Source organism: Mixophyes fleayi, chromosome 6 (assembly GCF_038048845.1).
Source record: "Mixophyes fleayi isolate aMixFle1 chromosome 6, aMixFle1.hap1, whole genome shotgun sequence".
In the NCBI taxonomy this organism is placed as follows: Eukaryota; Metazoa; Chordata; class Amphibia; order Anura; family Limnodynastidae; genus Mixophyes; species Mixophyes fleayi.
Window position 1 is genome coordinate 200,953,663 of NC_134407.1, and position 13,812 is coordinate 200,967,474.

The 13,812-nt window shown below is 45.8% G+C and overlaps 1 protein-coding gene across 6 annotated transcripts in view; it reads left to right on the forward strand.

Annotated features, from left to right (window-relative positions):
• Positions 1-11,146: 11,146 nt before the first annotated feature.
• The window catches only part of CEP112 (centrosomal protein 112), a 231,435-nt gene continuing 228,769 nt past the window's right edge, over positions 11,147-13,812 (forward strand). For all 6 annotated transcript variants that reach the window (XM_075178038.1, XM_075178043.1, XM_075178040.1 and 3 more), the window contains exons 1-2: positions 11,147-11,236; positions 11,956-12,062. In XM_075178038.1, coding sequence (XP_075034139.1) covers positions 11,963-12,062 — 100 coding nt within the window. In that variant the 5' untranslated portion in view covers positions 11,147-11,236; positions 11,956-11,962. The remainder of the gene's footprint in view (positions 11,237-11,955; positions 12,063-13,812) is intronic.

Here is a 13,812-nt window from a genome sequence, read left to right on the forward strand (position 1 = left end):
CCTTTCCTGTTGTCCTAATCCTGATGTCATTTCCTGTTGTCCTTACCTGATTGTTTCTGGACATTCATGCTACTTGCTGCATCAGCTGGAACCTGGTATTTATCACTGCTCCTTATTACCTGTTATCACCTCTCTGCAAATAAACACAGTGTTTTTCACCGAATTCATGACTCCTAGCTGTACTTCTGTTTGAGAACCGTGACAAAAATAACAGCAGATTACTATATATTGTATCTAAATCATAATTTTAGCCACTTGCACCCTACACCACAGCTATAGGGAAACAGTAGTATGCAATATCCCTGTAGGGAAAGCCAGCTTGTTTGCAGGATAAGGGGTGTGACCTCTTTGAACTCAAGAGGAGAAATGAATAGAGCCTTTACCAATTGGCCCAGTCAAATCTAGTCTGGATTTGTTGACTCAGTGTAGCCTACGCTCTCTGCCAGATTGGCTACCCTACTCAAACATCCATCAGGATTGGTGGATTTCAAGATCTTATTTGAATTTATGGTAGACTGGTTTGTGGTCTATATAAAGCAGGAGGACATTGAGCTTGGTTCCTACCCTGCCGACAGTAAATACTGTTGCTCAGTGATCTGGACAGTGCTCCTTTAGGGTAAGGTTTTGTAGTAGACTCTTTGTCCAATGAACTTCTGAGCTTTTGTTACCTGTGTAGTAGTATCCGGTACCCTCAACCAGCACAAAAGGCTGCCTTCAAGCTGACCAGCTATTGTTGAGTGGGTGAAAGGGTGATGTCATCATGCGCCCAGCTACTGAAACGTGGGGAGGTAAGCTACCGAGATACTGACAAGTGCCATTTTTGTCTTGATACCTTCCTCTTAGGTGTGGCGAAGGAATCTTACCCCAACATACCTTCATTTTAAAGTAAAGCATTAAAAAATCTAGGCACAGAAAATGAGCAATTGACTACTAGATAGCACTTATTGTAAAAAAAACTAAATAAAAAAGTTTATTCAGCAGTTAAAATTCTTGATAAAACATTAGGTACTGCTGACCTTGCCTTTGAAGGCTATCAAGAAAGGCAACAGTCCTGTTATATGCTCTGCGTGTCACCGCTCTCTGGTATATCACACAATATTCTCACACGAAAACAGTGATGATAAACTTAAGAAATGTTTATTGTAACTACAGGCAGGAAAAGATCTCAGTGGCTGAAGGGCCGTGCAAGGCATGCAACAAAAAGTCCAGACATGATATTCAAAAACAAAGTCCTTTTAACTTGCCAGATTCCAGGTTCCAGAGATGCAGAGTGAAGTCAGAGTCAAAAAGCCAGGTAAGCAGAAACAGCAATAATCCAGAGCTACAACACAAACAATGATCCAGCTCAGCTGCTTCCAGTACACACAATTCCCATAGCGGCCACTAGTGGGGAAAATACAGAACTGCACCTGTAAAGATAGTGTAGAAAAGCATTAGGCCATAACACTGCAATATTATTCTTATAATAGCTGTAGTGTTCAGAGAGTGGAAGAAAGCAACATAGCAATATTCAACTACAGTTTCCAAAGGACTCTGAGAGTAGCTCCAACTAAGGCTCAAATATTGGGCATACTTGCCCATTCTCCTGCACTGTCCAGGAGAGGTAGGTAGGTTTCCAGGACTCTCAGAAGAGCAGGCCATTCTCCTGCGTCCTACAGGATGTCACTCACCGGACTGTGAGTGCTTCTTCCCGGACATTTAGGAACCGTGGCCGTCCTCCATCCTGAGGGACTGCGCATGCGCAGCCCTTTCTAAACCTTCAGTGTATGTTCCTTTAACTAATTGGCAGATCAGGCAACCTCCCTATATTAAGCACCTGTGGTCAACACCACGTTGCCTGATCTTGGAGTCTCATTCCCCATGAGTCTCTGAAGGTGTTCCTGTGTTTCCTCGTTTATTCAGCCCAGCTGATTCCTGTGGTTTCCAAACCACTTCTACCTCTGTGGTTTCCAAACCACTTCTACTACTGTGGTTCCCATACCACAGCTACCCTTCTGTGTATCATCGTGACTGTGAGCTGATTCCTATCCGCTGCCTCCGTGCACTACAGTCTTCTAACCACTTCAACTCTACCATGTATCATTGGGACTGTTAGCTGATGCCTATCCGCTGCCTCCGTGCACTACAGTCTTTCATTCACATCCACTCACCTGTTCATGATTGTGACTGCCGGCTGATTCCTATCCGCTGCCTCCGTGCACTACAGGCTTCAACCTGCAACTCGTCTGTGTTTCATCATCGTGACTGTTTGGCTGATTCCTATCCGTTGTCTCCGTGCACTACAGTCTTCAACCTGCAACTCGTCTGTGTTTCATCATCGTGACTGCTAGCTGATTCCTATCCGCTGCCTCCGTGCACTACAGTCTTCAACCTGCAACCCGTCTGTGTTTCATCGTGACTGTTTAGCTGATTCCTATCCGCTGCCTCTGTGCGCTTCAGTCTTCAGTCCTTGTCAACTCTCCCGTGTTTCCTTGAGTCTGCTGCCACTATTGCTACCCGCTACTCTCCGTGATCAACTGTTCCAGTTCAACTCTGCTCCGGTGTCCCATCGTTACTGCACCTGCTGGTTGCTATTGGCTACCTCCGTGTTCCCGCAGAGAACCGCTGCTGTTACTTCTCAGCGCTGCTCATCCATCTACTGCTGATCCGCTCTCCACGCCTTCCTGTGTTCCCTGCTGGTCTACCTACCTGTGTGCTGCACCTGCTAGACCACCGCTTCACCCATCCAGGGACTTTGCATCCTGCCGGCCTCCTGCCGTTCAGGTATCTCTGCACTCCTGTCTGACTGCCTTCTCCTGAACCACGGTATGCATACTTCCCATTGACTGTGCTGTGTATTGCATACCTTGCTGGACTGTGTTGGTTCTCCTCTGGAGTGTACTATCCGCTGAGTCTATTGCCATCATTGACTGTGTTGGTTCTCCTCTGGAGTGTACTATCCGCTGAGTCTATTGCCATCATTGACTGTGTTATCTCATGCTGGATTACTTCAAGAGACTTTCTATATTGGCATTGTTGTTCAGTCATTTATACATTTATATTGTGCATATTACTGTGGATCAAAGTCAAGGTGCCCGTGTATATATTGTGTTGCAGTCTCTCCCCGTGCACCTCCTCACATATATATTCAGTGGTACAACTTGCTAGTGGCAGACCACTGACCCCTGTTTACAGTTTCACCTGTTCCAGTATCCTCTCACATAGCAGTGGTACAACTTGCCAACGCAGACCACTGACTTCCCGGATACCTCCACTTGGATTCCATTCCTTCACTCAGACAGCGGTACAACTTGCTATCCGCAGACCGCTGACTCTCATCACCTCCTCGTTTCTGTTGGACATTCCTCCTCACTATAGCAGTGGTACAACTTGCTACCGCAGACCACTGACTACCTTCACGTGTCCTTTGTCCATACAGTTCCTCGTGTATTACTACCTCCATATTGCCAGTGCTGCTAGTCATAGACTTTCCTGAGCATCTCATCATCTGCTATTTCCTGTTCCGTGATCACCCTGCTACCAGAGTACCATATTACCACCTATACTGCTCTGGTAAACCTATCACCTGGTGATCCCTGGGTAAAGACTCCTAGTGCCCGTGACAGTAAGATCAGGCCATGACAGACCCAGATACGGAACCTACCGCTAAAGAGATGCTGCAGCATCTGGTCAGCCGTGTGGAGCAACAGGATGCTCGCCAACAGCTGTTACTTCAATGTTACCAATCATTAACCTCCCAAGGAACATCTGGACAGACTGTTACAGCTAATATTGAAGCTCCTGTGCTTTCCTCCGTTTCCCCAGTGCCATCCCAGGTGTCTACAGCTCCTACGCTTCACCTGCCTACTCCGTCAAAATATGACGGGGACCCCAAAACTTGTAGAGGTTTCCTTAACCAATGTTCAGTCCATTTTGAACTCCAACCTCAAAATTTTTCTACCCATCGTTCCAGAGTGGCCTATCTTATCTCATTGTTTTCTGGACAAGCCCTGGCTTGGGCCTCCCCTCTGTGGGAAAGAAACGATCCAATTCTACAAGATAGTGCCAAATTCATTTCCACGTTCCGAAGTGTGTTCGATGAACCAGGTCGTGTGACCTCCGCTGCTTCCAGCATTCTTCGTTTGCGACAAGGCTCCCATACAGTAGGACAGTATGTCATTCAATTTAGGATCTTAGCCTCTGAACTTCAGTGGAACACTGAAGCATTAGTTGCCGCCTTCTGGCAGGGGCTCTCCGATAAAATTAAAGATGCACTGACTACTCAAGAGCTTCCTTCGTCACTAGAAGATTTGATCTCTCTTTGCCATCGTGTAGATATGAGATTTCGTGAAAGAGAGTCTGAGAAAACAACGGCTGTCAAAGCAACTCTTCGTTCAAACCCTCAATTTCGTCCAGCTCCATCCTCTGCGATTCCCATGGAGATAGGACGTTCCAAATTATCTTCAGAGGAGAGGAAACGAAGAGTAAAGAATAGACTCTGTATCTATTGTGCTGATTCCATGCATATGCTCAGCTCTTGCCCTAAGAGATCGGGAAATGCCAGGCCCTAACTAGTTCTGGAGAGGTGAAGTTAGGGTCCCTGGAGTCCTCTCCATTGTCTATGAAATCTAAAGTCTGCGCTTTTGATGTTACGATTTCCTTTGCTACCAAATCCTTTGAGTCACAGGCATTGATTGATTCCGGAGCAGCAGGAAATTTCATTTCTAAATCACTAGTGAATCAATGGTCTCTACCAGTGATCACTTTAAAAACACCCATTACTGTGACGGCTATAGATGGATCACGCCTCATCAATGGTCTCATCACCCAGTGTACGTCTCCAGTAACCCTTCAGATTGGTGTACTACACCATGAAGAAATTTCGTTTTTAATTCTTCCAGTTACAACAAGTCCGATTGTCTTAGGCCTTCCATGGCTTCAGTGTCACTCTCCCCAGATTGACTGGCGCACCCCTCAAGTTACGTCTTGGGGGTCTGAATGTCACCATCGTTGTCTCTCTCAAGTTATTCCTCTTAAAGTACAGCAATCTTCCATCTCATCTTCCTCCCCGGGACTCCCTCCTCAGTATGCTTCATTTGCCGATGTATTTGATAAAGCTCAGTCTGAACGTCTTCCTCCTCATCGTTCTTGGGATTGTCCGATCGACCTTCTACCTGGCAAGACTCCTCCCAGGGGTCGGGTCTATCCTCTCTCGTTACCTGAAACTCAAGCCACATCTGAGTACATACAGGAGAATCTCCAGCGTGGGTTCATTCGACCTTCCACCTCTCCCGCTGGAGCTGGGTTCTTCTTCGTCAAAAAGAAGGATGGATCATTACGCCCTTGTATAGATTTTCGTGGACTCAACGCCATTACTATCAAGAATCGGTATCCCATTCCGCTGATCACTGAGCTATTTGATCGCATCAAGGGAGCTCGGATATTTACTAAGTTGGATCTTCGTGGTGCCTACAATTTAATTAGAATCCGTTCCGGTGACGAATGGAAGACCGCGTTTAACACCAGAGATGGGCATTACGAATATTTAGTAATGCCCTTCGGGCTGTGTAATGCCCCCGCTGTTTTCCAGGGTTTCATCAATGAGATCTTTCGGGACTTATTATATGTATGTGTCGTTGTCTACCTGGACGACATATTGATCTTCTCACAGGACCTGCCTTCTCATCACCAACATGTGGCAGAGGTCCTCTCCAGACTACGGAAAAACTCATTGTTCTGTAAATTGGAAAAATGTTCATTCGAGTTACCCCAGATTCCATTCTTGGGGTATATAGTTTCCGGAGTTGGCCTGAAGATGGATCCAGACAAAGTAAATGCTGTACTACATTGGCCCCAGCCAACTACTCTTCGTGCCATCCAGCGTTTTTTAGGTTTTGCCAATTACTATAGACGCTTCATTCAAGACTTTTCATCCATTGCATCTCCCATTGTGGCCCTAACTCGGAAAGGGGCTAATACTAAGCAATGGTCATCTGAGGCTCTCCAAGCCTTTCAAATCCTCAAAGAGTCCTTCTCGTCTGCTCCCATTCTGCGACAGCCTGATGTGACACTCCCCTTCTTCCTAGAAGTAGATGCCTCTAATGTGGGCTTAGGAGCTATTCTCTCCCAACGCTCGGAGCAACAAAAATTACATCCTTGTGCCTTCTACTCTCGAGGTCTTCTGCCCGCAGAGAAAAATTATACTATCGGGGACAAGGAATTGCTGGCCATCAAAGCTGCATTAGAGGAATGGAGATACTTGTTGGAAGGAGCTCGCCATCCGGTGACGATCTTCACGGATCATAAGAACTTGTCATATTTGCAATCTGCTCAATGCTTGAACCCTCGTCAAGCAAGATGGTCTCTTTTCTTTTCCCGTTTTGAATTAATTATAACCTTCAAACCAGCCGCTAAGAACAAGAAAGCTGACGCTCTATCTCGAGCTTTTGTGACGTCCTCTGATGTAGAAGAGGTTCCCAACCATGCTATTCTAGACCCCAAATGTATTTCTCTGGCTGCTTCATCCACCAAAATGCTACCATTTGGGAAAACCCTTGTGCCTCCTACTCTGAGGAGGAAAATCCTTTCGTGGTTCCATGCCTCTCGTTTTTCTGGACACGCCGGTGAACACAAGACCTTTGAGATTCTCTCTCGTAGTTACTGGTGGCCTTCAATGAGGAGAGACGTCAAAGAGTTTATTGCTTCCTGTGATTTATGTTCTCAGTTTAAATCCTCCCGCAGAACTCCAGCAGGGTTGCTGCGACCACTACCCATTCCGTCCAAGCCTTGGACCCATATTAGTATGGATTTCGTTACTGATTTGCCACCAAGTAAGAATCACAATACTATTTGGGTAGTGGTAGACAGATTTTCGAAGATGGTCCATTTCGTCCCTCTGTCCGGTTTACCTTCCTCGTCTACTCTGGCTGAACATTTCATTAAAGAAATCTTCCGCATCCATGGATGTCCGTCTGAGATTGTGTCGGATAGAGGAGTACAATTCGTTTCCAGATTCTGGCGGGCCCTTTGTAAAACCTTGGGCATACGATTAGCACTCTCATCGTCTTACCATCCGCAATCTAACGGACAAACGGAACGAGTCAATCAAGATCTTGAGACTTTTATTAGGATGTTCTCTTCAGCCAACCAAGACAACTGGGTAGAATTGCTTCCTTGGGCTGAATTCGCCCATAACAACATGTACCATGAGTCATCATCCAAAACTCCATTCTTTGTGGTCTACGGTCACCATCCGTCTTTTCCGGAATTTCCTGCCCTCCCGCCCACCCAAGTTCCTGCTGTGGAGACTGCTTGTCAGACCTTCAAAAATATCTGGTCTCAGGTCAAAACCTGTTTAAAGAAGACATCTAACAAATATAAGTCTTTCGCAGATAAGAAGAGGCGGGCTATTCCACCACTAAAAATTGGAGATCGTGTCTGGTTATCTACCAAAAATATTCGTTTGAAGGTTCCATCTATGAAATTCGCCCCTCGTTTTATTGGTCCATATAGGATCATTCAAGTTATCAATCCAGTATGTGTTAAACTTCTTCTTCCTAAGAATCTTCGGATTTCCAATGCCTTCCATGTGTCCTTGCTCAAACCTCTCATCATCAACCGTTTCTCGACTCCTCCCTCAGCACCGCAGCCAGTTCAAGTTCATCAGGAGGAGGATTTCGAGATTACTGAGGTATTGGATGCAAAAATTTCGCGAGGAGTCCTCCGTTTCCTCGTTCATTGGAAGGGCTTTGGTCCTGAAGAGCGTTCATGGATCAAAGCTGAAGATCTTAATGCTCCTGCCCTTCTGAAGAAGTTTTATTCCAAAAATCCGGACAAGCCCGGTTCCAGGCGTTCTGTGCCCACCTTTAAAAGGGGGGGTACTGTCACTCACCGGACTGTGAGTGCTTCTTCCCGGACATTTAGGAACCGTGGCCGTCCTCCATCCTGAGGGACTGCGCATGCGCAGCCCTTTCTAAACCTTCAGTGTATGTTCCTTTAACTAATTGGCAGATCAGGCAACCTCCCTATATTAAGCACCTGTGGTCAACACCACGTTGCCTGATCTTGGAGTCTCATTCCCCATGAGTCTCTGAAGGTGTTCCTGTGTTTCCTCGTTTATTCAGCCCAGCTGATTCCTGTGGTTTCCAAACCACTTCTACCTCTGTGGTTTCCAAACCACTTCTACTACTGTGGTTCCCATACCACAGCTACCCTTCTGTGTATCATCGTGACTGTGAGCTGATTCCTATCCGCTGCCTCCGTGCACTACAGTCTTCTAACCACTTCAACTCTACCATGTATCATTGGGACTGTTAGCTGATGCCTATCCGCTGCCTCCGTGCACTACAGTCTTTCATTCACATCCACTCACCTGTTCATGATTGTGACTGCCGGCTGATTCCTATCCGCTGCCTCCGTGCACTACAGGCTTCAACCTGCAACTCGTCTGTGTTTCATCATCGTGACTGTTTGGCTGATTCCTATCCGTTGTCTCCGTGCACTACAGTCTTCAACCTGCAACTCGTCTGTGTTTCATCATCGTGACTGCTAGCTGATTCCTATCCGCTGCCTCCGTGCACTACAGTCTTCAACCTGCAACCCGTCTGTGTTTCATCGTGACTGTTTAGCTGATTCCTATCCGCTGCCTCTGTGCGCTTCAGTCTTCAGTCCTTGTCAACTCTCCCGTGTTTCCTTGAGTCTGCTGCCACTATTGCTACCCGCTACTCTCCGTGATCAACTGTTCCAGTTCAACTCTGCTCCGGTGTCCCATCGTTACTGCACCTGCTGGTTGCTATTGGCTACCTCCGTGTTCCCGCAGAGAACCGCTGCTGTTACTTCTCAGCGCTGCTCATCCATCTACTGCTGATCCGCTCTCCACGCCTTCCTGTGTTCCCTGCTGGTCTACCTACCTGTGCGCTGCACCTGCTAGACCACCGCTTCACCCATCCAGGGACTTTGCATCCTGCCGGCCTCCTGCCGTTCAGGTATCTCTGCACTCCTGTCTGACTGCCTTCTCCTGAACCACGGTATGCATACTTCCCATTGACTGTGCTGTGTATTGCATACCTTGCTGGACTGTGTTGGTTCTCCTCTGGAGTGTACTATCCGCTGAGTCTATTGCCATCATTGACTGTGTTGGTTCTCCTCTGGAGTGTACTATCCGCTGAGTCTATTGCCATCATTGACTGTGTTATCTCATGCTGGATTACTTCAAGAGACTTTCTATATTGGCATTGTTGTTCAGTCATTTATACATTTATATTGTGCATATTACTGTGGATCAAAGTCAAGGTGCCCGTGTATATATTGTGTTGCAGTCTCTCCCCGTGCACCTCCTCACATATATATTCAGTGGTACAACTTGCTAGTGGCAGACCACTGACCCCTGTTTACAGTTTCACCTGTTCCAGTATCCTCTCACATAGCAGTGGTACAACTTGCCAACGCAGACCACTGACTTCCCGGATACCTCCACTTGGATTCCATTCCTTCACTCAGACAGCGGTACAACTTGCTATCCGCAGACCGCTGACTCTCATCACCTCCTCGTTTCTGTTGGACATTCCTCCTCACTATAGCAGTGGTACAACTTGCTACCGCAGACCACTGACTACCTTCACGTGTCCTTTGTCCATACAGTTCCTCGTGTATTACTACCTCCATATTGCCAGTGCTGCTAGTCATAGACTTTCCTGAGCATCTCATCATCTGCTATTTCCTGTTCCGTGATCACCCTGCTACCAGAGTACCATATTACCACCTATACTGCTCTGGTAAACCTATCACCTGGTGATCCCTGGGTAAAGACTCCTAGTGCCCGTGACACAGGATAGGGCTAAAATGACGCGATTCGCTGCTCCCCATCCTCTCCACACCCACAATTCAACTCTCCTCATAGCGTAGGTAATTCAATTCTCCATATAACATAGGCAAGTCTGATATTGGGTGCGCTCAAGCAGTCACATCTGTCTCCAATGGCTATTTGTATGGTACACCTGTGTCATACTTGCCAACTCTCCCAGAATGTCCGGGAGACTCCCGCATTTCGTGTGAGTCTCACGGACTCCCGGGAGAGTGTGGCAATCTCCTGGATCTACCCACTTCCTAGTGAAGTGGGCAGAATTAGGTCCAAAACGCTGTGATTCCGGTGAATCGCGGCGTTTGGCCAAAATGACGCGATTTTCAGAGCCCCGCCCCCTGCACGCCCACCTTTCCCTGCAGGCTCCTGGATCATACTTGCCATAAGTTGGCAAGTATGACCTGTGTCCATGGCCAGGTTGAACAGGTAAGTTGAAGAAGTAAGGGGTAAGTCTACAGTTGCCATAAAAAAAAATAATATGAATAAAATAAAGCTAGAAAAATCCGGCAGTAACAGCCTTAAATTAAACTGTAATGTACTGACTAAATTACTTCATTAACAGAATACAATAACTTTTTATACACTACATTACATGTCGAAATTTTAATTAGTAAGTATAATGAATAAATAATTATATTATCAATCACTATATTAAAGGAACTAAAGAATTTCCTTATATACTAGTATACAAGTATGGTCCCCGCAAGACACTCTGATATTAGTGGCTGCAAATAACTTTCACAGTTTCCAGACCACCCAGCAGGTTACATGTTTCAAGTCACCCAGTAGGGCTGCAAATAACTGTCCCAGTTTCTAGACCACCCAGCAGGTCACAGGTTCCAGGTCACACAGCAGGTGCAAAGGGAGAGTTCACTGTCACAGTTTCCAAAGCTACCTGCAGGTGGTACACAGGTGTATGGCCAATTGTCACATTTTCCAGAGGACAATGATAATGCATTGGCAGGCGGACGTTTTGCAAAATAACTCCTAAACAATGCTACCTATTGAACATCATTATTTTTCTGCAAATCTGCAGCCCAAGACCTTTGATTTGGTATAAGATGTGCCCTGCTCAGACAACGGCATCATAGAAATAAATCACTCATAAAAGTTGTACTTATATTAATACATAGATTCTTTTACAGAATTTACACAGAATGCGAATCACAACAGTGTTTGCTGCATTCCTGGTAAGTACAGTGCTGCACGTTGACATCACACAGTCAGTACACAGCAGAGGCCACCAGATGGAGTCCTCGGCGCTCCCTCCGCTTATTGGGCAGCTCCAGGCGGCGACTCCATCCGTCTCCATGGTGACGCGGCCGGCAGTTAGGGCGGAAGTTGTCACTGGGGCACTGAGAGTGGGCACTTTAAACGCTGAGACTGACACTTGAGCCGGTATGTACCGCTAGGACCGTCCTGAGTGTGTTGGTGGTCTGTGCATTGTTTCCCCCGTTCCCTGACCGGAGCATTGCACAAAGTGCTGCAGAGCTGCCATAATACACCATATACTGGTCACAGTGTAGGCAGAGCTCCCACTGTACTGGATGTGCCTTTCTCTATGACTGTGCATTGCTCTGCAAAGCTGCTGCAATACTGGTCACTATGAGGAGCATTGCTCCCACTGTACTGGATGTGTTCCCCCTTCATGACTGCACATTGTCTCCCCCTTCTCTGCCAGTGCAGCTGTACTATACTTTGCAGAGTTGCAATAATACTGGTCACTATGGGGAGCATTGCTCCTTCTCTATGCCCATATATTGTCTCCCTTTTTCCTTCCCAGAGACACTGTGCAATACTCTGCAGAGGTGGTATAACCCTGGTCACTATGAGGAGCATTGCTCCCTCTCTATGCCCATACACCGTCTCCCTTCTTCCCTGCCAGACACACTGCAATATTTGTTTCTGTTTGGCTTCTCTGTACAGAACATTGCTCCCTGTGGATACTCCACCGGTGTCACTATGGAGTTATGTTATGATAAACTGCAAATTTGAGTTACTTGAGGATCCCACAGTTATGACTCTATAATTGTAACTCCATCTTTTTTTCATTTCCATAAACGTCCCCTTACTGAATCATGATCAGAAGAAATTGACAGGTCACATTATTATTCTAGGAGGACTATGAACAATCATGAACAGACCTGGGAAAGCCTGGATGCAGAGTTTGATCATTACCTAGTGGATATGAAACCTTACGTCCTCAAACTACCTCAAAAGCAGGGTAAGACGTTAGGGCAGACAGACATATGCATTGTCTTGGGGTGGGTCGTGTGGAATGAATGGACCTTGTCAGACATTTGCTGGCTCCATGTTGCTACTAAGGTTAAAAAACACATAGACACAGGAAGCTTTGACAGGGGCCCGATTATGGGCCCCGTAGCAACTGTAACCACTGCTACTATGGTAGTTAGGCCTTGATTGTGTGTCACTCTCAGATGACTTAGAGTCACTGCTGTATTCATAATTAACTGAAGCAGATCTAGCCTTGAGTATATCAATTAGTAAAAGCTTACAATAGTCAAGACAGGAGATAGTGAGGGCTGCCATTAAATATTCTACTCTATGCATGTCGCTTAATAATGTAAACTCACTAGGGAAAGATTAACATGATGCAGTATGTATTTGATTGAATGTGTGTGCACGGGTTGCATATACCTCTTTTATCTCCTTTTAAAGAAAAGCTTTATAGTCACTGATGTAAACTGACATATTCAGATCATTTCATGTGTTTGTTGATATAATCTCACTGTATTAAGTTCTGCGCCGGTGTATTTCATCAGACCCAGTAACTGAATTTGTGACGCCAAGTTCTTGTCATCTGCATGTGACCTATGACCTGACTCTCACAATGTCTGGGATTCGCGGAAAATGATCAGAACAGAATCTATGCTTTCCCTCACTTACTGACCTGTGTAGCAGAATGAAAAGAAGTTTCCGGGTTTCAGTTCCAAGATATACTTCACCCACATACAATGACACTGAATATTTCTACCCCCCATTACTTGTCATCCAGTACAGGTCTGTTGTACATAACACTTTCTCCAATAAACCCATAAATATCTGACATAGGGGCACAGACATTGTTGTCTACAGGATGACTGCGCACATGAATTTTCCACACATCCTTTTTGACATATGAAAGATCCTGAACAGATGAGTTTTTTTAGCCCTTATAGCAGTGTTGGCTAACCTGTGTCACTCCAGGTTTTGTGAAACTACAAGTCCCAGCATACCCTTCCAGCAATAAGCTGCTATATATTGGCAAAGCATGCTGGGACTTGTAGTTTCACAACACCTGGAGTGTCACAGGTTAGCCAACACTGCCTTATGGGCTCCACCGAACTAACTGGCAGAATTACAGTGCGTATGGTATCCTTAAGACACCTATGGATTTATCCAATAAATATTCTCTGATTTCATGCAGTGCAGCTACATCGTGGCTTCCACTGATTAAGCAACAGCAGCGGAACTGCTTGTAAATGTGAGAGTGAAAACTGGATTAGAGGTGGTCAATGAGATTGGTTTCACACTGACATTGTAGGGTTACAGGGTTGTGTCATTAGGCTGCAGGCCTCAGAGCGATCACTTCAGCATTATTATACAATGATTTCTCTCCTTACTGGCATCATTAAGAGAGCACATGGGCCAAAGAAACAGAACAACAGAGATTTTGTTATACTGTTTGAGTACAAAGGCTGAGTGCAATTAATTATTGCTGCGTTTGACAAAACATCAGCACAATAATAAAAAATGAACAATTCAGTTCAGATTTGTTGTGTTCTCTGAATGATGCAAACGGTTTCTTCAGGGAGTGCAGTGTTATATAATAGCCAGCAGAGGGCAGACTCTGCTAACAACCAAAATACTCATTCTCGTGTATTTGTAACAGTATCTTCCAATGCTTTATGTTCTTATTATGTATATGCATTTTACCTGTTTGTGTCATGTGACTGAGGCTGCATTGGGATTAG